The following is a 25,300-nucleotide window of genomic DNA, read 5'->3' as shown; positions in this document are numbered from 1 at the left end:
TTCGTTCATCCTTTTTGTTAATATTAAGTTATATTAAGTAATTAAGGGTGTGGCCACATGAGTGAAAGCTAGGTCTCGCCGGTCGCCATCACTTCACCAGCTGATTCCGGCTGATTAGCCGCTGAACTCGGCATATACATCGTATTTTTGTTTTGTTTTGTTTTATGTGGCTTAACACCGACAGTTGCTTTTTGGCATTATTTCTTTCAATTATCAGATGATATGGCATGCTGTGTGCACTTAATTGTGCTCGCACACCAATCACGTGGCCTCCATTTCCCAGGTGAGGGAAATTATCTACTTATATACCATCTCTATAAATGTATTTGTTTTGTTTAAGATCATTTGTCATTTTTTATTTTTCTTTAGAACTATAATGTAGAAGTCCAGAATCTGACAGATTGATTAGCAGTAAGATATAGAAAAGTCATCTGAAACGTTGTCATAGAGTGTTTTGCCTGGATTTCATAAATAGCCTTGCATTTACTAACACAGACTATATTTGAAGGGTTTGGAAGTTTTCCTCCTGTGGAAAAACATCATAAGAACAATGCTAATTGGCTCAATGTATTACAACAGTGTTTTTAAAAGTCTGAACATTTTATTGATATAGTACACAACAATGTGGTCAGAACACAGTTGCAAGTATTAAACATTTCTCCTAAAGAAAAGCCTGTCTAAGCAAAATGCCAGCAGGCGTCTGTAGCTCTGCTTACGCTCCGCCTCATTGCCCTTGTTTGGTTTCCCCCAGTCGGTGCGATGACACTCGAACAAAATGGCGATGAGTGGCCACGTCTACTTGTACCTTCTTTTGCGTTTCTCAGAAACCTATAAGTGAAGTCACGAATTCTACATCAATATCTTTTACGGTCTTTGGTTACAATGCAAAATTACTGTAAATATATGTTTTTAATGTAACTATTTGAAATTACATATCTAAAATAATGCAGTGTGATTATAATTAGAAGTATTGATCATTGTAACCGGAGTAAACAAAAAATATTGTCACTCTTGACAGGAGGATACACATCCTCCTAACAGCAGGTACCATATTACTGCAGAAAGCCCTAAACCAGGGGTGTCAAACTCAATTCCTGGAGGGCCGAAGCCTTGCACAGTTTAGTTCCAACCCTGCTCCAACACACTTACCTGTAGGTTTCAAACAAGCCTGAAGGACTCAATTAGTTTGATCAGGTGTGTTTAATTAGGGTTGGAACTAAACTGTGCAGAGCTGCGGCACTTTTGGAACTGAGTTTGACACCTGTGCCCTAAACCATAGCACCTTTAATTAAAATTTGTGTACCATCCTGGAACCAAAATGCCAGAACTTTTAAGAACAGTATTTTTTAAGTGAACATTTTTTTTATATTCACTGCGAGATTGATTAAAAATATAGAAAACGTGATCAGATCGGACTACTGAGCTAAGGCAGGAGTTTGAATATTTTATGTGTCCTTTTTTACATAAAATCATAAGAGTGTAATGCTTAAACTCACTATTGTTTCTGCTGAAAGTAGGTGAAACTCTTTAAGTGTGTCAGTTTCTTTCTCGATACAGTAGCTGAATTTGTCCTAAACTTCACCCATAGGACAGAAACAATGAACATGACTTATGGAAAGAACATGACCATGTTGCTTAGACTGCACCATGGCCAATGTTACTATGCAGTATTAATGTTTCATTTGATGAATTTTTAGTGACTGAAATAGGTTAGTGCCTAGCTCATTTGTGCATCACTGAAAGGATTTGTAGCCTCGTTTCAGGGGACTTGAAGATTTATGAATGATGATGACTACCGCGGCGCACAAGTGTGCAAATGCTGTGTCTACATGAACTAAAAATATATTTGTGCACATGAGAGGAGATTTCCCAGATCAGCAGGAAAATAGCAGTGACTGAGATTGTGTGTGCGTGCCAAGTGTCTTATAATGCAAAAAAAGACCAGCAATCTTTCATGTTCATTAAATGGCCTGCAGTGTGCAGCACACATTTTATCCTCTTGACTCACACATATGGACTCAACATAATGATCTGACTTTGATTTATGTGTGTGGGTGTGAATGCAGGAAGTCGAGCGGCTTGATCAATGTTATCGGTGGACATTCAGGGACCATCAGTCGAGTGGAAGGCAGAAGACGTCACGGTGCTGATGAAAATAACATCCAGGTGTGTTTGTGCATAAATGATTGACACAAAATATAAACAGTCAGAGAATGTGGTTTTTAAACACCGGCTTTCCACAGGGATGTCTACTAACACCAATTTTATTTTCTATTTATATAAATGAAAAACTTGTGATAGTGACAATTTGACAGTTATAAAATATGCTGATGAAATAGAATTGGTGGCGAAAAGCAGGGATTCTAAACCGGTGGGCCACAGGCCACTAGTGGGCATAAGCGATCTTGCAGGTGGGCCGCAAGATTAACTCTCAATATTATACTATAATTTTTGGATTTCATTATTAATATGCTATGTTACAATAATTGAAGTAATGCGCTGAAAAAAACAACCACTCTGGATGGCATCTGTGACTACACAAGTCTGTTCATTCACAAACTATGCGTGAAGTGGTCTAAATCTCTCTAGTTGTCCAAATTAATATCTTGTAAGTGTTTTATAATGGACGCACACACATGCAGGAGGATCTAGCGAGGCCCAATGGTGTTTCTGTCATAGGATATAAAATAAGCTCGCATATGAGCTTCAGATGTGCTCTGGTGGAGCTGTTCAATGTTTCTGTCTGTGATCTTCCAATAATATGCAGCTGCAAACTCAATATGATTTAACTAGATTTAGAGGGTTTTACTGTATTTTAAATTTATTTGTATATTTTTGAATAGTAGATATTTAATAGTAAATACTCAACAAGTCTAGTTTAAAGCAGAAGCTGCTTTTTTGCAATCTCCCTTTTAATTAATGTAAATAATCACACTTTTTTGTAATTAATCATAGTTAATCACAAAACGTATTTAATGTAATTAATCGTGAGTAATTATTATTATACGCCGAATTTATTACAAAAAAAAAACACAGGCATGTTAGTGCCATTTGAATTTCAGAACAATCAATGCAAATAAAAAACAAAAATGAATTCCATGTAAATACACACACACAAACACTCACACACAAACACACCCAAACACACACACACAGACAGACAGACAGTCAGACAACGTGCGCAGTACAGCGCACCCGCGGTGAGCGAGGGATCCCTTTAGATTCATCAACAAGTATGGCTGTACTTTACAAGCAAGGATTCTGACACAACAGCGTAAAGCAGATGGTTTACAAAAGTTGCGTGTAGTGGGGAAACACGTCAAACTTCTCATGGAAGCAGCTGAAAGGCAGAGAAATAGGCAGTCTTTAGCCCTTTTCACACATACAGACCTTTCCGGTAAATTCGTTCTGGCTATTTTCCGGAAAGAGAAGTTGTAACATTACCGGCAAATTGCCGGAATGCTGTGCTGTGTGAACACAGAAGGAAGATTTCCGGAATAAGCCCGTGCACGTCTAGAACGTGCTGACGTAAGACTTCTGCTTTAGCCAATCACAACATTCAGACGCATTTACGTCCGCGCGGTTTGTGAGAATAAAAGCCTTTGAATATTTTTCCAGACACATTTAGCTGCTAGAAGTTAGTCAGATAACGTTTATATGTTCTTCTTAATGCCAACTGTGCAAATAATCATCGATAAGATGCTTATGATAAGCCGTTGTTTGTTTGCCCATGAAACAGCCTGTGAGCGCCTGCACACGCACATATTATGAACATCTCGACATGCGAAAATGATCCTGTGAAAGTTGTTTACAATATTGATCATCAAAAGAGTTTGTAATTTAGTCAAATGTTTACAAATACAAGCGCAGACGTTTAAAGCTCATTTGTGGTGAATGATGTCAGAATTTACCGGTATTTTGGAATGGATGTGTGAATGCTCTTTTCCGGAAAAATTCCGTAACGTCCTCGCCTGTGTGAACAGCGCTTTTTTGTATATACCGGTAAAGTCGTTCCGTAAATTTTCCGGATATTTACCGGTATCACTGTGTGAAAGGGGCTTTTGACAGCTTGCGGCTTTATCTGGCATTTTCACTGAGTGCATTTACATGGACACCACAACTCCGCTTTTATCATTAAGATAATACTGATTAAGAGTCTAGTCTACCATGTAAGCAGCGATTTTTGATTACCTTAAAGGATCACGCGAGTCTCGAAATGCGGTTCGCAGATGAAAGTGAGGACCATGAGGGAGGGGGTGGATGTAGCAGATGAAAGTGAGGACCGGGGGGTTCGCTCCCTATTCTGCTGCCCAATGCGGCTCTGAACACACGTCGGCCACAACAGGAAATAAAAAAAATTAAAAAAAAGACTCTTCCCATCCACCCCATCAAGACTTGTTGTGTGTTAGCGTTTGTCTGAGTTCAATTATGTATTCCCATTTGGTAACAGACAATAAAACATTTTTTATTAAAAAAACATATGCTGGATAAGTTGGCGGTTCATTCCGCTGTGGTGACCCCAAAGTAATTAAGGGAACTGAGCATAAAAGAAAATGAGTGAATGAATGAATTAAATTGAATTTAGTTGGAAATGTAAAATTAGGGATGCCCAAACTAGGGCCCACGAGTCAAAGTTGGCCCCTGATAACCTTTAATTTGGCCCACCATCCCATCTGGGAAAAGAGAGAATAAGTTTAGAGATTGTCAATTCAGATTTATTGTAACCCTTTGTTTATTTTATTGTTAAAAGCTAACTGAAATTAAATGTTAGGAAATAAATGAGAAAATTAGCCATGATAACTGTAATGTAATATAGTTTGGTATATTTACCTTCAGCCCACAGTTTACAGTGATATTTGGTTTTTGGCCTTTCATATGAAAAATTTTGGGCAGCCCCAAAAAGAGTAAAATAGAGTAGTGATCTCTTATTTCTGTGTGCATTTCAGGTTGTGTCAGAGAAATCCGCGGACACTGAGTTATCTTCCCCAAAGCTGTTGCCCTTCTTTCCTCCAAATATCCCACCTCCACCTTTCCCTCCTCCCTCCATCAGCACCACACCCCCCCTCATACCCCCACCACCACCCGGTAAGTGAGCACACTCATGGTGTCAGCAGAAAAGGGACTGGCTGGTCCTCTGTAATGACGTAGCAGCATGTGAATGCTACGACATTGCAGGTTTTTCTTCAGCTTGTCCTTGAGGAAAACTCTCACTTATAATAGTTCCAAAATTAAACAGAACAAATCAGACAAAGACACAGTCCTGCATATTAACCAGCAAATTAAGTGTAAATCAGATTATTCTCATAACTGTTGGGTCAAACCTGATAATACTGTAATTAAATTAGAGAATTTTGTGTTTTATCTCAAAATATATTCATGTAATGTGTTACGCAATCATTTACCTTTAAAAGTTTGTGATCTGATTTTTTTCAAGAAATGTGATACTTGTATTCAGCAATGATCCGCTAAGCTGTTCAAAAATGACAGTAATTTATTATTAGTGTTATTATTAGTATTATTATTTGGTCAGAAATTACTTAAGCACACTAGAATCCTATAGTAAATGGAAGTGAGGAGTGTACAACACTGAGCATCCACAATGGCACAAGCATATTTTTTAACCTCTTAATTAAGTAAATGATTTAAAAAATAGTTTTTCCCCAAATATTTCATTATTTTTTCTTTAATTATTTATTCTCATTTACTCATCTATCACTTTTTTTTCCAAACCTGTATGAGTTTCTTTCTTTTGCTAAACACAAAGAATAAAAAAGTAAATAAATAATAATAATAAGTAATAATTTACCAATATTTATCGTTTATTGTAACCCTTAACCATCAAATATTTGCACAAAATATAAAAATTTTTGCCACTAAAATGACAGATATAGCTACAATATAAAACAGGATTTGTAGCATTTCTTTTGGAGTTTTGCTGTGAAAATTGTATGTCTTCTTCTTTTTTGACCATAAGATTGGCACGTAAGGCTCAAGGTTGATTTATATCTATGCGTTGAGCACACACGTATGTTCTGACGCAGCCTTTATGCATTTGCTTATCCCTCCTCGTGGCAGACGCTGACTCTGACGCGCACCTGTCAAAAAATGTAACTACACTTTGCGATGATGCGTAGCGCTAGCTCGGTGATTGGTGGGTTTGGCGGCGTTGATGAGTCTGGGCGGAGTCTGTTGGAGCAAGGGTTTAAAAGTGTCAAGTCCTGTGGAGAATAGGTGAACTGGTAATTTAAATTGGCCTTGGTGAATGGGCTAGTGTGTGGGCGTTTCCCAGCACTGATTATTGTACTCTCATTGTTAATACCGAGTTCAGACTGCATGATTTTCAAAGTAGACATGTCACAGATGTTTTCACACTGCATGACTATGTGGTCTAGTGTTTTGTCGCTGCTTTGTTTACACTGCAAGATGGATGCAAGCAAGAATCGCAGACAACTTCTTCCAAACTACGTCTCACAACCAAAAACGTGTAATATATCTTTTGTTATTACCTACATAATGAGAAAGAAGCTTTAATGGGGTAGAAAATGTACATATTTGCTCACCTGGGTTTGAAGGGAATTAGCAATTTCTCCTTAACTTTTTTCTTTTTCAACCTGGTTGGGATATTGCTCAGATGACATGTCAGACACAGTGTTCCTGCCAAATTTCCACTAGTTTTTCCTCTATTTCTTGGGTCTAAATAGACTGAAAATGAGCGCTTTTAACTTCTCCCCATCCTCCCGCTGGCCTGCAGATACCCATACTAATGGATGCTGCTCTCTCATTGGCTGCAGGTGATCGCCGATCTTATTTTTAATCAGAAACATTTCACACTGCATGATTTGAATTGCCGACAGCTCTATATATTTAGTGTGCCAAATATCTCAGGGGCATCGGCGACTCATCTGCGATTCTCTTAGATCGTGTCTTTGATAGTTCACATTGTGATATTGTTATTCGCGTGAACGAGCACCGATTTGCCTGTGATTTCAGGCATTTGTCTGCAATTTCTTAAAACCTGTCGGCGAGTCAAAATCGGGGCTCAAATCATGCAGTCTGAACATGGCATAAGTTGCAGCAGGACTGGAATCTACTGTCTAAAATATATTTAGTAATTGACAGTTTATTTTGCTGTGGTGACCCCTGGTAAAAGCAGGAATAAGCCAATGGAAAGTGAGTGAGTGAGTGAGGAACCACAATAACTATTGATCTCTTTAGTTTATAAAGTTTATAATAAATATTTTCTTTAGTTTATAAAGAAAACACCAAGAGAAACAAAGAGAGAAACTTAAATGTTTACCTCTTGAATCTGTAAATCCCCACCATATCATATTTGATACACAAAGCACACAACATTATCAAAAAAAAAACAAAATTTGTAGAAAATATTTTCACCAATAGCATTACAATAATCATAATAAAAGTTGTGCAATCAGCCTAGTAGGCCTAATGCATTGCAATGTTTTACTTTTTTCTCCACATCTAAAATTATCGAGCTTTCATTATAAAATTAACAAAGACAAGTCATTCTAAAGACATATTAGTGGGCGATTTAGAGCAATAATATATATTTTACTTAATTTTAGTAGTCTGACATACTATTAAGTAAATACAAATTTTTTCCCCATTCAATTTTTATTCTTCATATAAGCTAAAGTTCACAGAATTTCTATAACTGCAAATTTTTTTAATTTGTAAATGTAAAACTCTGCTGCTTTTTGTTCTGTATTTTTACTATTAATCAGATGGGCCATTAAACGTCTCATTTGTTAAGTAGAGAAAGAGAGAGAGAGATAGACTTATGACAACAGATGCATATACTGTATGCAATGTATATAGAAAATTAGCTATAAAACACGCATGGTAAACTGGCTTTGTCTGAATGCCCATTGCAATAATGTCACATGACATCACACAATAGATAAAAAGTGCTGCATCGCACATTGGATGAGAACTTTCTATATGTAAACACTATAATGTTCTTGTGTATATTATTATTTTTTGTTTCTGGAGGTTCTGATTAACTTGGACAGCCAGTTTTTGGGAGGGACTAGAATAAATGTTCTTATTTGCATTTTTATAAGTTATATTCTTATAAGTTATTTACACTATGTTTCAGAAAATGTTAATTTGTTTTACTCCAATTAAAATAACCTAAATTATAGCTAAACTGTGACCTCGAAATTTAGAGTATTTTTGTTCTGTATTTTTGATCTCACTCTTCTACTCATTAAAGTTGTTTGCAAATTCTGTTGCTGGGTTTTTTGAGGACCATGTTTCAGAAAGATGCCTCAAAATGCTGGCTAGGCTGAGGTTCAAGGGTAAATTTCATGTGCCAGATGAGCTGCAGCAGCTGTGCGTGTTTGATTTGACACTGACTAAATATAAAGCGTGCATGTGTCTCTGTAGGAGTCTGACAACACATGCGCTTGAGCTGGTGCGTCTGCATCCAGGTGTGTGTAATTCTCTCCAGGTTTCCCTCTGCAGGACAGGCTTGCTGGCTGTCAGGTCCACCAACTTCCTGCTCATATGCTTCTCCAACAAACTTTCAACAGGAAGTCTATAGTTGAGCATCTCCTCTTCTGCTTCAAAGCCCCATCAGTAATCGCCTCCTGCCAAATCCTGCCAGCCCTCATCAGACCCCTCACTGATACACTCACCCATCATCCTCTTTTTTGGATCCACTGATCCTTTTTAATACAGTCAAAATATCAGACTTCCTGGTCAGGCCTTGCCTTTGAAGTTCAGCCTTTTATGAGCCGTTTTTATTTAATGGTTGAAGCCCACCTCCCCATCCTGATGTTACAGGCCTCACTTTCTGATTCGCTCCCCCTGCGGATATCGCTGTCCCGTTCCAGCCACGCTGTTCCTTTTGTGTTGCTAATGTGCTGCGTGAGACTAAAAATAGCTCAGAGCGGGAAGAAAGAAAAAGTGCCATGCCAGCAGAATCGTGGCACTGGAAATGTGCTGAATGACCCAGCTGTGCTGAAAGAGACAGAGGGGAAAAAGAGGGAGAGAGCCAGTTGTTAGGAGAGGAATGTTTTGATTAAATGGAGGGCTGAGGGACTTTTTTTTCCAGAGTGTAATTTTAATAATGGATTTGTTAGGAGATGATTTGTACTTTACATTTTTGTACTGATAATCCAAATATTTTTGTACGAAGAGAGTCCAGTGATCCGCTTTGATTCTTTTAGAAGACATTAATGGCTTTAAATGTTCATTAAGTACCTTTTAAGTGCTTTTATCACATACTACATCTTTTCAAAAAAATGTCCCAGTTGCCCAAAACTAAAATAATATTTAACTTCAGTGAATGAAAATCTAGAACGATGAAAGTCAAGAAAACTTTTCAACTCCATCACACAAACATTTTGTTACATTTATTCGTTTATAAATTCATTTTAGTGAATTTATATAACAAATCAATATAAAATGGTAATAAAGTTAACGTCGTGCGGTGCTGTGAAAAGGGGCGGGAATAAACAAGATTAGTAGGCATTAAATAAGCGAGCGATTGCTCCATGTTTTAAAATTCTGTCCAGAGAGGTCATGTTTTGATCCTCGGTTGGTCAAGTGATGCGATTTCGCAGGTCAGAGTTCACCAAACTTGAAGTTTGCACCGCAGCAACCTGCGAAAATGACCCTCAGGGTCAGGGGCAGGGGTGTCCAAACTCAGTCCTGGAGGGCCGGCATCTTGCATATTTTAGTTCCAACCCAAATTAAACACACCTGAACCTGCTAATCAAGCTCTTTTCAGGTATGCTAGAAACTTCCAGCGAGGTGTGCTGAAGGAAGTTGGAGCTAAACTATGCAGGACACCGGCCCTCCAGCACCGAGTTTGGACACCCCTAGAGTTTTTTTTAGTGTTGTCATCTTCATGGATTGATTGATACTACAAGTTTTACAGCCATTAAATATTACTTATTTACTTTTCACCCATGCTGTAGAAACGCTACATTGACAGTTTATACATTTTATACATTGACATTATTGATCATGCAATCGTTTAAATATTATTATTATTATTATTATTATTATTATTATTATTATTATTATTATGCAAACAAATATATTTGATTTTATTTAAATTGATATATATTTAATACATTCCAGTCCTGTTTTTTTTTTTTTTTTTGGACTGATGATTGTACACAACAAATGCATTGTACTAAATTATTTAATTAAATGTGAGTGCATCATAGTTAAGGCAATGTTTTATTTTAATATTTTAAAATATAATTTATTTCTGAGATGACAGAGCTGATTTTTCAGTAGCCATTACTCCAGTTCTCAGTGTTGCGTGATCCTTTAGAATTTATTCTAATATATGCAGAGTGAAAATTGCAAAATTGTATTTTTTAAAAATTATTATGATGAATATAAAGTTAAGGGCAACCATTTTAATGTCTCTGTTGACCAGTTAAATGCAGTTATCTTGCGGAATAAAAGTATTTATTTTTAAATTTGTAAACAGCAACTTTTAATTGGAAATGTACATAAGTATCTATAAATATATACTCTCTATTTAACTTGGAGCAAGTGTTTCAATTTCAAACTAGGCTCATTCTGAACACGTAGCCCTATAGAAATTTCTGAAGATCGCAAAATATGCCCCAGGAACTATGTTTTTTGCTGTTTTTGTTTTCGCAAATATACCAGAGGCCACTGTGTACGTATTTGAGATCTAAAATTTCTCTCGCAAGTGAAATTTGTGCCTGCTCTTCTAGCTTAAATCCACCAGAGGCCGCTGTCGACTGACTGTTTGACTGACTGACAAACTGAACGATTACTCCTACCCACTTCCCTAAATCCAGTCGATAATATTTTAAAAAGCACAGATTGACCAACCCACCCTTTCCCTAAATCCAACTGCAGTGTTTTAGAAAAAAAAATCCAGAAAAAGAAAAGCCCCCTGATTTTACCACATTCTCAGATTTTACAACATTCTCACTGTCATTTACTTGATTATTTTGTTTTTTGGGTTTTGTTTTCGTCTTCACTTGACTCAAACCCCATTGTCACAGTCAACTCCTCTCTGCGTCTCAAGTTAGCCGACGTACATGGCGAGCTAACTGGACAAACTGGTAACAGCGGGAAAGCTGTCCATACGGAGGTACTGTAAGTGATCGGCTGCTAGCGCGGAAAGGAACAGCATCATACTGCCCTGTAGCTTTCGTCTTAAAGACGAAATGCAGTCATACGTATTTCTGGCTACATAATTTGCGATCTCCAGAAATGTATAGGGCTACAATTTCAGAATAAGCCTATGTTGTTTAATTTCCGCTAGATCTATTATCTACTAAGGTCTATGACCTTACAAATGGTTTGAGCCCTACCCTAGTATAATAACCCTAGTATCCATAGTCAGACTGAGTAAAACGTAGCAGTAGGTTTGGGCATAGTTCACAAAGTACATATTTTCCTATTGGACTCTGAAGTGTCAAGGACAACACAGATCATTTGCAAGGCTCTTTGTGAGTAAATGCATGTGTTGAAGGAGACGCTGTGTTTCTGCCTCGCTCTGTGTTAACTAGAGCTACGTGATTTCTGTGTTCCTCAAATGTCATTTTTGTTGTTGTTGAAAACTGTCTTTTAGAGCTGGCTCCCATCAGGGGTCTGCAGAAAAACAAAAGGGGGATGGTGCCCAGATGTCCACGAATGTTTGTGAGTCTGTGGCTGAGTGTGATCAAAGCAGATAAGTGTGTTGCAGCCATGTGAGGGAGAATGTTTTTTGGGGGTACTGCGAAGGCCCATTTGTTTGACGCACACATTGAAAGGAGGGCGGGGCGTCACGGTTAGCAGGGGCAGTAAAAGTTGCAGGCCGCTGCGTTTGTTGAATTCTGTCTGAATGTGTCATAAACAATGTTGAGTCATTTAAGTCGAGACATCTGGACATACACTCGCATAGATGGAAATCTACTGAGGCTCAAAAGAAAAATGTGCCCCTATACCAACATTTTTACAAAACTCCAAAAACATACCAGTATGTTACTCCTCTGGTTCTACTTACCTCACTATGAGCCTGATTCAAACCAGCATTTCTGGCATGGGATGCAGGTGTCACAACATCACAGTCTCTTCTGTGGGCTGCTAGTGTACCACTTCAGACCATGGAAGTACACCCCTTAATATACAGCACCAATGTAAGCCTTCTACCTGCATTTGTTGTACTCTGAGTGGGATTTGAACCAGACTGGAACCGTCATTCTCTTGTGTGCCTCATGAGGTCAGGGGATGTTCCTCCATTACACTCCCCTTCCTAAAGATCACTCTCATTCACTCTTCCGGGTCACGGCACCAGAAAACTGCTCTACTTGCTCAGCTATGTGGGGACATGGGAGTAAAGATGTGCAAGATTGTGTCTATGCACTTTTTGAGCCTGAAGAAGTTATATTAATGCATATAAATCCAAGTCCGATTACTCAGGGCTCGAAATGAACATTTTTACTTGGTAGCAACAGTGCTCCCAACTTTAAATATTTAGGATCACCAGAAAAAAAATTAGGAGCATCAGAAAGAATGTAGGAGCACCAAAAAAATGAATGAGTACAGCTGCAAATTGTATATTAAGAGATTTATTGTATTTGAAAACAACATAAATTAGGATTAAACCAGAAACAAATATCTAACTAATGCTGTGATGACTTAATAATTGTGCAATATTTCCAAAATGAATGTCCAATAATTATTAAATATTAATGATGATGGCGATGACAATAATACTAACAATGAATAACTTTTCTCATTATCATGCTGCCTTGAATGTGCTTGAGTGCGAGTTATCTGCTATAAAAAGTCCTACTGTTACTTTATTAAAAATAAATGTGTGGCATCAAACACAAATGAAGTATTGCAGTAAGAAATATTTATTTTGTACTGTTTTTATATGCATGTCAATTTAATAAATACTTCTTCTGCTACAAAACAAACGGAAGATTATAATAAATGATTCAATTCAAGGCTGAAAGCTACAAAGCAGTCATCAGTAATTAAATAGAAAAATAATATTAATGTCAAGAAAGAACGGACAAAAGAAAGGAAGAAAAGTCTCACTTTTAAAAGTTTTGATTTCGGTATGTGTCATTTTAATACTCAGTCTCGTTATGCGCTGATTTTCATTTTTCTGTGTATGTGGAAAGCAGGCGAGTCAGCTGGCCCAATATATGAGCAGGCAGAGCAGGATTCTCCTGATGACCACTGGTGCAATACTGTTCTTTGTTATGAGCCTCATCAGTTTAAACTTAGTAAAGGCAAGCTTCTTTGGGGATGGTGTGTACAGTGTTAGATTATACATTTAGCGGAGATTTGCGCTGAGCACGCAGTGAATGCAACGAGATTCGGTGCACTTTTCACTCTTCAGCCATTTGCATTACCGTGGTCACAAAAGCTCCCTGTAAACTGACAGCGGAAAGTCTTGAGTGGAACAGCTAAGATGAACCAATATAGCAGCAAGGAAGACCGATTTAGCATGTTTTTAGAAAAAAAATCAAAACAGGTCGCACTACAACCATTATATGCAGTCCCACAAATGCTTATATTATGAGGTCGAATAGATTCAATTTCAGGCGCATATGCGACCAAAATGTTCGCAATTTCGAGCCCTGTTACTGATGTAAACCCTCTGGTTCTTTTAGCAAAATTTAAAGCAGCACCTTTGGCTTACAAATCAGATGCTATAGTAATGCTTAAGACCACAGCCTGGTGGCTATGGAAGTGATATGTTTTAAAATTTGCTTTATATTTATTCAAGGTAAACAAGGGAAATGACATGGTTGCTTGAGCAAACTCTTTTTTTTTATTGGAATTGTTTTGTCATTAACACTTACGATGTGTGCAATAAAGCTTAAACCCTTTAGCACTATTGTTTTCTAAACGTCTTTTATTAACTAAGGCCCTGTTTGCAATAATACGTTTTAGTTTTAAAACGCCGATTTAGAATGAAAACGATTCACATCTAAACTAGCATTTCATCTCGCATTTCTGAAAAGATCTCTGTCCACACTATACCCCTGAAAAACGCACATCACGTGACCACACACACACTATGGCATGTGCTGCAGCGTGAGCGTACGTCTGAGCTCCAGGCAGTCAGTGGGTCCTTTGAGCACACCTCCGCAGATGAGAGCAGTGCACGTCGGATAATTCATCAAGGGTCTACTGCGGTATCTCCTCACTATACTTGTTAAACGTGATATTTAATTTATTATAATTTATCGACTTTTGGTCTTTTGAATCTATTACTTGTTCTCAGGTAGCGTGATTTAGATGAGCGCAAAGATAAGTTAATATATCAATTTATGTAACAACGTTCATTGATTCTAGACATTTGATTGATTGCTTGCCTTTATTTCCCATATTTCATAAACTTATTGCAAGTTATACTATTATAATGGCCATTATTGATTATTGAAGCTGATGTCCAGTAAAAGAGATAGGGTGTATTTCATATTTTTCAATGAAAGTGAAAGTAGGCAGTTATGTTATAGGCTCCATTTTGTTATAAATATGCATACAGTGAAAATGACAGTCATATAAATAAGTAGCTACATGAGGTGTCTGTTTTCCATATCAAACTTGTGAAGTCTGAACTTTCAAGGAAAGGATGCAAGACTTAATATTGAGAAAAATCCCCAAACAGACAGGCGAATGTCTGCAGCCACTCTATTTTCAGATGTCTCTGTTTTCACCATCCACAAAGACACGGAGCAGTAGCGTTTTAAAATCAAAACGGCCTCTAAGGGGTTTCCAAAACGCTCTGTTTTCAGGACTCAAAAACTCAGGGGTAGTGTGGACGGAAGGCGTAACCATAGCAAAACGTATGCACTTCAAAACTAAAACGTATTAGTGTAAACGCGGCCTAACTCTAATCATACTTTTAAACTACTGCCAAATGTGCAAAAAGCAAGCATGGTTTTTCACAAAATCTATTATAGTTTTCCATATTTAAAAATGTCAGTAGCCTTATATTTATATTACAATGTTTATTCTTTGTTTTGTGTTTAGAGTTTGTATTTCACCATACCATTAATTACCTAATATCTGTTTATATCTACTGTCTTAGGTTTCCCATTACCTCCAGGGGCCCTTCCACCTATGATACCAACATTAGATAGGTAAGTGTTTATTTTGCTGTCTCTCCCTTGTTTTCTGATTGATGGTAAGCATAATATCAAGGTTTGTGTATGATTTATGGATTATGTATATGTGTTTAGGTTGATGTCATATAAATACTGGAGATACAAACAGAGGAGAGGTAGCAGACAGAGAAAGGAAGAGCGTTGCAGGTCACAGCACAGGCAAAAGAGGGAGAAAAGGAAAGACAGAGAGAGAAAGAGTGAGATTAAGAGGTAGAGCTTGTGAAAAAAAGAATTGGCAATGTTGAATTACTGCTGAACATATCTTTTTTTCATTAACCAAGTATTTTTTTTGCCAGTTAATATTAGGATAAATGATAGGGAGTCCATTTATATATTTATATGCTAATTTAGTGATTTGTCTTAAAGAAAAATCCCAAAATAACTCATGTTGACTTTTCAGTTTTATTTTTGTTGTTGATCTTAGTCAGCAAAATAAATGCTGCTAACTGTGGATACAATATTTTTCAGGCAAACTGTAATTGTCACAACAAAAAGAAAAAAAAACATAAATCTGATGACTAAAGAGACCCACGAGACCGAAACAATAAAGTTAAAAAAGTTTATTATGAGACTCGAGCATTGAATGTCCCTCATGACAGAGATGATTGACTCTTCCTAAACCTGTGATTGGCAGCCGTCATAGAGTTTATGGGACAGTAAAACTAGGCTGCAGCTACAAAAGCCCTCTTTTTTTCCCTTTTGCCTCTGTCAGAGTCGTTACTTCTGTCTCTGTTCCTGCCTGCAGTATGTAGGGCAGCTCATCAAAGTTTCACCCCAGACTTAGAAGAAGAGAAATCAAGACAAAAGCACTAAACTCCCTTCTGCTTCAGCTAATCCACTGTGACTGTCTTTCTTCCATACACACAGAATTCCTTATTCAGTTTGATTCCGCTCTTTCAGCCTGGGCTCTGAAGCTATCAAATGTGTTTAAGGTGCTTAAGTGTGTGTGTGTGTATCTGTCTCTTTGTGCATGCGCTTATTTGCATCCCAGCCTTCTGACGCCAGAATTTATCTTCATAGGACTAAAATACGGGTAAAACCCAGTCAAACGCCAAATAAGGCAGAGAGAGACAGAGGCAGGGTGGCCATGTTTGTGCCTTTGGCCTCATGTTTACAGGCATCCAAAACTCCCCATCCATCTAAGCCTTATACTCTTCCTCCCTTTCTCCCCAAGACAAACAGCCAAGTTTGGCCTGTCTATGTTCCCCCAAATTACGTTATTTCTAGATTCACTCCCACTCAGTTTGAGAGGCAGCATCATCATCTGCAGAACATTTGTGTGGTTCACTGCCAGTTTTGTTAAAATATCTGGTGAATCACAGTTTTTTTTTCAGAATAGGATTACTATTATAAAGTTTTAGAATTTTAAATAAAAAAGGCTTTTAAAAGTTTTCTCTTTTTATTGCATTTTGGCTTTAGGACAAGTTTGATGAAAGGTTTTGAGCCACTTCAAATGTTGGCTTTATAACATGTTTTAAAATAGAGTGATTTTCCAGCATTATTACTCCAGTCTCTAGTGTTAATGATTCTGCAGAAATCATTATAATAAGATGACTGCTGGTGGTGAGGCAGTGGCGCAGTATGTAGTGCTGTCGCCTCACAGCAAGAAGGGTGCTGGGTCACTGGTTCGAACCTCGGCTCAGTTGGCGTTTCTGTATGGAGTTTGCATGTTCTCCCTGTCTTCGCATGGGTTTCCTCCAGGTGCTCTGGTTTCCCCCACAGTCCAAAGACATGTGGTACAGGTGAATTGGGTAGGCTAAATTGTCCATAGTGTATGAGTGTGTGTGTGTGGATGTTTCCCAGAGATGGGTTGCGGCTGAAAGGGCATCCACTGCGTAAAAACTTGCTGGATAAGTTGGCGGTTCATTCCGCTGTTCAAAGTTCTGAGCTCACAAAGTTTGGTCCAATGTTAGGCCATTGAGACTTTTCGGAATTTTCCAGGTCAGTTTTCGGAAATTGCAAGTCGGATCAGTTAGAAAAGATATAGCAAGTCAGACCAGTTTGAAGGTTTGGTGTTAGTTTGATGGTTGTAGTATGAACGGTCTAGGAGGAGAAGCATATAGAAATTATTCTCAGAAGAAGTTTATGTAGTATAACAGTATGTTGGCTTTCTCAAGCCACCATAATGACAAAAACACTGCATCGGCAAATACATATTTTAGTTAAGCTGCATAGTTAAAAGAACTGATGCAAAGTTTTTGTTTTGTGTTATGCAATATGCTGTTTTCAGTTTTGTTTTTGTTCAGTTTATTTCTACTTGTCTGTATTAATTGTATCCCTTTTCACCCTTTTCTGACCTAACTCCCTCCCATTTTTTTCATTTCCTGATCCTCCAGTTAGCTTTTTTCCACCCTTTCTTCTTTTTTCTGTTGTTTAAAGAATGGTTCTTCTCAAGTCTCTGTCTCTCTGCCAAGTCCAAACATCCTTAAAGGAGTTTCCGTTCATCTGAACCCTGCCAACCAACGACTGTGTAATTCATGAATCACTTCCTTTCGTACCAACACTCCAAAAAAGCTCACTTTTCTCCTTGTTCTCCCTCTTTTTCTCTCCTCCCCATCACATGCTTACTCATTTTTCACACATAAACATCACACGCTGGGAGTATATATAGCAAATATAAAGGGTCCTTATACAAAGCCCTGAGGGACACCCCTAAAATAGCCCGTAATGCTCTCTGGGCGATCGTTTCAAAAGCACAGCACCTTTCCTTCCACTATAAATGTATCTTGCCCTGGCTCTCTAGTCATCAAAAAGAACTCCCTTGTTTGTTTTCCACAACATTTTTAGACAACCATTTTATATTACAGGCAGATTGCTTTCTGTGTTGAATTTGATTAGATGTCTTGAGACTTGGCATACAAATCCAATATAGTTTTATTACTCGTCAGCAATCCCTCATCGCATGTTGCCGAATATCAATAATAATTGTTTTGTTGATACATTAACTTACCAAAGCTATGTGGAGCAGCCAGTTGGACGGCCTGTGTCTTTCCGCTGCCATTAGTTTGAGGTCATTAGGGTCAAATTCTGCAGTGATTAGCTGTCTTAATGAGCCAGGCGCTAATTAAAGCTTACCTCTGGGGTGAGATGAGACTGTAACTGCCAGATCATCTAACATTGATTATCATGAATTCCCCTTCCCAGCCCCCATTTCGTCTGTTCCTATGCGTAGAAAGCAAGAAGAAATAAATTAGACATACTGGACATGTACTATAGCTGGCTGAGTTTAAAAAGGATTTGTAAGTGAGAGCAGAGAGGAAGTGGGATGGATGAAGGGGGAGATACAAAGGGAAACCAGAACAGCAGCATCTTTTCCAGAGTTATTAATAGAACCTAAGCACTCTTAACCAGCACCTGACCACAAGGAGTCCTCTTGGATGCGATTTCTCTTACACACATATACTCGATGCCCTGAATGCAGGGCGGGCAGCCAGGGTTTATGGATCGGGAATGGCTTGTTTGCCTGAGCTGTATCTGCTGATACTCGCACACAGTTATACACTATTGGCACGTTACTGGGCGCATGCTGCACTTTGAGTTAATGCCAGTAACATCAAACAGCGAGGAAATTGAGCTCTGAAACGGAGGAAATTCTTTTGATCATTGAGAAAAGTTTGGTCTGTTGTGTTGGTATGCTTTATTTATTCCTTTCTCTTTGTTGTTTGGTAAAGGTAATGGGGTTTGTTGCTCTGAGTGCTGTGAAATTATTCTTCCGTCTTAACTTAATTTCTTTTTTTAGCAATGTTTGGGCAAAGTCCATCATCTTGCAATTTTTTTGTGAAAGAGAAAGACTAAAAAAATCATAGTATTTTTTAATTTTTTTATTTTTACACAGAAATTAAAATGAAGTCATTGTTTATAACTCAACTATGTTCTTTTATTAACATATGAACTTCTTTCTTTTTCACCCAAACTTTAACCCAAACTTTTTACCCAAACTTTTCGATTCTAGCTGAAAAATCAAATCCTTGGAGACATCCAATAGATTAATAGGTACCGAAAAAGTCCACAGAGGAGTGTTGGATCACTAGAATGGGGAAGTCTTAGAGTAAAATAAGAAAATATGATACACCTGTGTTTTAAAATATGAAAAAACTGTATCTGATTTGGCAGTTAAAAGATTTAACTTGGGTCATAGCCATACTGGTAGATCTGTCTCTGTTTTACAGCAGCGTAATTACAATAAGCGAGATACGAGACGTGACTCGTCACAGATAATTTGTTGCGGATGTTAAAATTCCTGCCGTCTGCCTAAGATCAAGACCTTTTATTACGTTTGGTTAGCTAAAGTGATCTACTCCCAGGACGGGGGTAGAAATCAGGGTCAGTGCGAGAAGTTGAAATTGGGGGGCACGTAATTAGAGCTGTAAAGCTTAACTTTTCGAAGGGGGTTGATTACCAGAATGGGGAGGTCCCGCAGAGTATAATGAGAAAATATGATACACCGTTGTTTTGGAATGTGAAAAAACTGTCTTTACGCTGTTTTCATCTGTTTTTAAATTATTTGTTTCTATTTTATTTATACTTGTCTCTTTCATTCCTGTTTATGTAAAGCACTTTGAATTGCCACTGTTTATGAAACGTGCTATATAAACTTGTCTTGCCTTTAAAAAAATAAAAATAAATAAAATAAATAAATAAATATATATATATATATATATATATATATATATATATATATATATATATATATATATATATATATATATATATATATATATATATATATATATATATATATGTATATATATATGTATATATATGTATAATTATCCTGCTCAATGCAATAAAATGTTCTCTCCAATGGTTCCAAGCCTTTCTTTCTACTGTTAAACACAATGCAATATAAACTTACCGGCAACTTTATTAGGTACACCTTACTACTACTAGGACCCCTATTTGCCTTTAGAACTGCCTTAATCCTTCGTGGCATTGATTCAGCAAGGTACTGGAAATAGTCCTCAGAGATTTTGGTCCATATTGACATGATAACATCACAAAGTTTCTCTATTGGATTAAGTTCTGATGACTGTGGAGGCCATTTGATTACAGTGAACTCATTGTTATGTTCAAGAAACCAGTCTGAGATGATTCACGCTTTATAACATGGTGCGTTATCCTGCTAGAAGTAGCCATCAGAGATGTTTTCTGTATGCCTTGGTTTTAACAAGTGGTAACTTAAGTTACTGTTGCCTTTCTATCAGCTCGAATCAGTCTGGCAGTGCTCCTCTGACCTCTGTCATCAACAAGACATTTGCGCCTACAGAACAGCCGCTCACTGGATGACTTTTCTTTTTTTTCGGACCATTCTCTGTAATCCTTTACCAAACCCCAGTAGATCAGCAGTTTTGGAAATACTCAGATGAGCTCGTCTGACACCAACAACCATGCCACCATCAAAGTCGCCTTTCTTTACCATTCTGATGCTCGGTTTAAACTACAGCAGATCATCTTGACCATGTCTACATGCCTACTGTATATGCATTGAGTTTCTGCCATGTGATTGGCTAATTAGAAATTTGCATTAATAAGCAGTTGGACAGGTGTATCTAATAAAGTGGTTGTGTTTTAAAGAATGTTGGAAACTGGTATGGTAGCCATTGATGTCCATAGACATTAAATATCTATGTTTGTGTTTAACAGAAGAAAGATCCTAGGTTTGGAACAAATTAAGTAAATGACGACAGAAGAAAAAAAAACATTTTCAGTTTACTGTTCTTTTAAACAAAAAACTTAAATAAGAATAATGCTAAATGAACTAAACTGTTGACACAGTCTTTCTCATTACAGCAGTGGACGTTTGGCGGGCGGTTATGATCGGCGTTCAGCTCCTCCTTTCCCCTTCCCTACAGGTATGACTAGTAAAATCCTATGAAAGATATGCACTTAACCTGTAATCATGAGTACATTTTTGTAATAAGTACATTTTGTTGAATGATTGTTCTAAAGAGGCTCATCGCCTTTGATTCTGTGCCAGTTATAACCAAATAATCATAATTTTTATGTAGTCATATGATTCAAAGGTTAGATCCTGACAGTACAGCTTATGAAATTATGGGAAATGAAATATACTCTCAAAAAGGAGCATTTTCAGCTTTCGTTGGCTCCTAAAGTGTGCGTGCGTGCGTGCGTGTGTGTGTGTGTGTGTGTGGGAAAGGAAACCTCTTAATGTTTTTGTGTATATGTTTTAAGTCTGTGTTTAAGGAATGTTTCCAAATACCTTGTAATGAATAGTTGGAAAATATTTAATTTGGCACCTGCACATATTGGACTGTCTTAACTGCTCAAACACTCTGGAACATCAGTCAAAAGTAAAATATATTTATTTATGTACAGTCAAGCCTGAAACTATTCATACACCTGTCAAATTATGGCTTTAAGTTTTTGTTCAAATATAAATAAATGCAGACTTTTCCCACATATATACATCAGTAAATTTATGAATGGTGGAAAAACCTATTTCTGTAATTGTGTATTAAAACCACCCAGGTCTCCACTTTTGCCATGGCCTCTGTTTTTGGTTTTATCAAACTTATCCCTTTTCTAAACGTTTTAACAAAAACTTTCATCCTTTCTCACTGCAATGGCAATTTCTAGCCAAGAATTATGGGTCGCCTAGTTCTCCATATGATTACGCATGGACGGATCGTAAAGATGTCTGTATAGTCGTACCTGTTTCAGACAAAATCTCTTCAGTGTTTCATATTCAATTCAAATAATATGCGGCACCGCGCAAACTGTTCACTGCAGTCTAAAAAAATGTTGTACGCTTCGCCAACCGAAATCCTGTCCTGAGTAGTAGCTGGGTGGCGCAGTCTCCCACTTGTGGCGCTGATGTGCATACCCTGATAGATATCTGTTTAGAATTCTAAAATGCATGGTGCTGCTTGACACGACATGGTGCATCCAGTGTGCGACCCCCTATACACAGCCATTCAAAGTATACCTAATATTTGTATATGCACACAATACAATTAACATATCATTGACAAATGAACATGACACCTGAACTTCTTACACATTCATCACAATGTTCCATTGCATTTATATATGCAAATACAGTCTCAAAACTTTTGGCCCTGAAAGCCTTCTATACTCTTTCCATACACGTAAAACTGAAATATACTTTGGGCTTCAGATGACCACACGTCTCTGAGCTTTGAACGAAAGGACCCATATGTACAGGGCACCTGGATTGACCAGAGAGTAGAAACTGCATGCAAAGCGTTACCATACTCCACACCCTCTCATCGTCACTACACACACACGTTCTATACAACTGTGTAGGGGATACGTTTCCAGCCACTGAGCATAGAAGTGCACTGCAAGCATTTCCACTGCAGTCCAGCACACATCATTATTGCAAGCAGAGGTTAACAAGGACACACACACACACTCGCTGAAAAATGAGCATGTCAGAAAATCTGCTGTGGCCTTGTTAACCTTTGCATGTTGTAATGATTTGGGTGTACTCAAGAGGCCAAAGTGGTTACTGTCACAGAGCTTTCAGCGATTGTTGCATGCGTGTTTTTGTGTGAAAGACAGACGCAGAGAAAGCAGTGACTGGTATTGTTACAGCAAGCATCAGTATCTGAAATGTGCTGTTAAAATACCATTAGCAAAAATGTGTTAGGACACAGGTAAACTTCGTATTTTATTTTGACTTGATTTATTAATTGTGAAACAGATTTTGATGTTTAAGGTCACTGATGTAATTTATTTCAGACAAATTTATATTAGATTGTATTATATTAATTTACACATTTTTGCACTTTTAGTTAATTATTAATATTTTTATATAGTTTTGCATCTGCAGTTGTTAATGTTGTTTTATAAACAGTTTTATGTTTGTATTGCTAATTTTTATTAAGGTGTAATGTATCATATATTAAGGTATCATTTATGTATTTATTGCGATATAGCATTGATGCTTATTGTCACTGTTTTTATAATATAATATAATAAAATATTATATGATATGATATATGATACGATACAATACAATATAAAATGATACGATATGATACGATACAATATAATATGATATTAAGCTTTATATAAAATAATAGCTACTGGGATTATTGTTCTTCCAGATTTATCTTAAAAAGCCCATAATTTGCATTATAAAAGGTCACATTTTGGTTTTAGGGGTCTCCAACAACATTCGCTATGATTTTTAATGACGCGCGACTCGCATGGACAGGTGAACATCCGATCTACCTGCTTACACTGCGGACACGACGGCACAGATCCGATTCATATCGAATAAATTTCCACAAATAAACAAGGCCTGAATCTGATTTAAGCAAATCGGAATCCATGTGATTTGTTCCTGCTTACGCGTACATTGGCAATATCCGATCTGTGCCACACGGGGGGAAAAAAATCGGATTTGAGTCACTTGTGTAAATGCGGCCTTAGAGCTGTGTAATACACTGCATAAAGGGTCATTTTACAAAACCCAAAATGGGGGCTCTTTAAATTTTTATACAATGTTGGTAATTTAAAACAAATTTATCTTATTATATTACCTTATATTATATTGCATTACATTATATTATTAAGTTTATCAGTTAATACAGTCACATTCTATGCTTTCTTATTATAATTGTATTATTTCTTCTTATTTTGTCTTGTTAAATTTAGTCATACCAACACTAACACAAAATGCTATGTGTTTCTGCTGCATTAACCATTGTTTTTTTTTTTGTTTGTTTTTTTTTTTTTGCTTGTCCAGGTGTATACTCTCCTGCAATGAGAGTGGCTTCCTGGCCGAGTGTGATAGACAGCAGCAAGTCATGGGAAAACTACAGCCGTCATAACAAAGAAAGAATGAGAGAGAAAACCAGAGAAAGAGGACACAAGAAAGAGCGAGAGCGGGAGAGAGAGCGAGAACGATACAAAGAAACAGATCGAGAGCACAGTCCCACCTCCCAAGACCACAGAAGGTAAGATGGCCTGTCAATAGTCTGAGTGCAGTAAAATTAACTGCACATTTAATTGAAGCCATTTTTGCTTGACCTGTGAGTTTTTCTGTCCAAGTATACTTCATAGAAAGCATACATTTAAACCTCAAGCATACCTTATACTGCAGCCCTTAATCTTTCTCTCGTAGACCTTTGAGCACGAAGGTCTCACCTAGGTGTGAATCTAAATCTTTTTTATGTATGTATATATATATATATATATATATATATATATATATATATATATATATATATATATATATGTATGTATATATATATGTGTGTGTGTGTGTGTGTGTATATATATATATATACATATATATATATATATATATATATATATATATATATATATATATATATATATATATATATATATATATATATATATATAAATTTAATTTTTGTTTATTTATTTTTTTTTAATTTTAGTATTTCCCTTCAGTTTTCTATGGGTTTTCTATGGGACAAATTATACTTTTTTTTAAGGAAAATGTAATTGTTTTGTCTTCTGAAGTAAAAGTACATTTAAAAATGGAATGAAGAACAAATCGACAGTGAACAAAAACAGTGTTAGTTGTAAAGGTGACGAGAATGAGACTTAGCAGAACTGTTTATGTGCATGATTGTCTCTCTGTCTGTCTGTCTGTCTGTCTGTCCATCTGTATGTGTTTTAAAAATCCAGGCTTTTACAGTATGAACAAAAATATTTAAATAAAGCTGGACACCTCTTTAAGAAATACTGGTATTTCATATAATATTGTAACATAGGGTCAGGAACAACAGATAAGGATCCACGTGCAGTGTATTTAAGAGTATCGTCAGGCAGGCAATAGTTAAAAAAGGTGCAAACTGGACCATATGGATAACCCAAAAGCGTAGTCAGAATAACAGGTGAAGGTCGGGACAGGCAGCAAAACAACAAAACATGGGGTCAAAAGCATGGAAGGCAAGACAAGGAAAATGCTTCACAATGCTCATGGGACGTAATGCGCATCTAGACTCAGCAATGTGTGTGTGAAAGTGATGTGCATTTATAGTCGCGGTAATCAGTCCTTACGAACTTCAGCTGTGTGTTTGCAATCAGTGGTTATCTGAAATGGATGTGTATAAGGTGCATAACGGGATATGTAATCCAGTTCGGTGGCAGATGTGTAGTTCGTGTGACAGTCAGTGTTCTCCATCGATCTTTATTGCTGG

At 37.1% G+C, this 25,300-nt stretch overlaps 1 protein-coding gene across 7 annotated transcripts in view; it reads left to right on the top strand.

The window, feature by feature from the left end:
• The window catches only part of fip1l1a (FIP1 like 1a (S. cerevisiae)), a 56,462-nt gene that overhangs the window by 18,433 nt on the left and 12,729 nt on the right, over positions 1–25,300 (top strand). For 4 of the 7 annotated variants that reach the window (XM_073934087.1, XM_073934086.1, XM_073934091.1 and 1 more), the window contains exons 10-15: positions 2,067–2,166; positions 4,947–5,085; positions 15,059–15,110; positions 15,210–15,344; positions 20,925–20,986; positions 23,872–24,082. In XM_073934087.1, the coding sequence (XP_073790188.1) occupies positions 2,067–2,166; positions 4,947–5,085; positions 15,059–15,110; positions 15,210–15,344; positions 20,925–20,986; positions 23,872–24,082 (699 nt within the window). The remainder of the gene's footprint in view (positions 1–2,066; positions 2,167–4,946; positions 5,086–15,058; positions 15,111–15,209; positions 15,345–20,924; positions 20,987–23,871; positions 24,083–25,300) is intronic. The other 3 variants (XM_073934089.1, XM_073934088.1, XM_073934092.1) reach the window with 1 other exon arrangement.

Source organism: Danio rerio, chromosome 20, assembly GCF_049306965.1.
Source record: "Danio rerio strain Tuebingen ecotype United States chromosome 20, GRCz12tu, whole genome shotgun sequence".
NCBI classification, from domain to species: Eukaryota; Metazoa; Chordata; class Actinopteri; order Cypriniformes; family Danionidae; genus Danio; species Danio rerio.
Note: the sequence above shows the minus strand (reverse complement) of the source record. Positions and strands in the feature narration are given on the sequence as shown.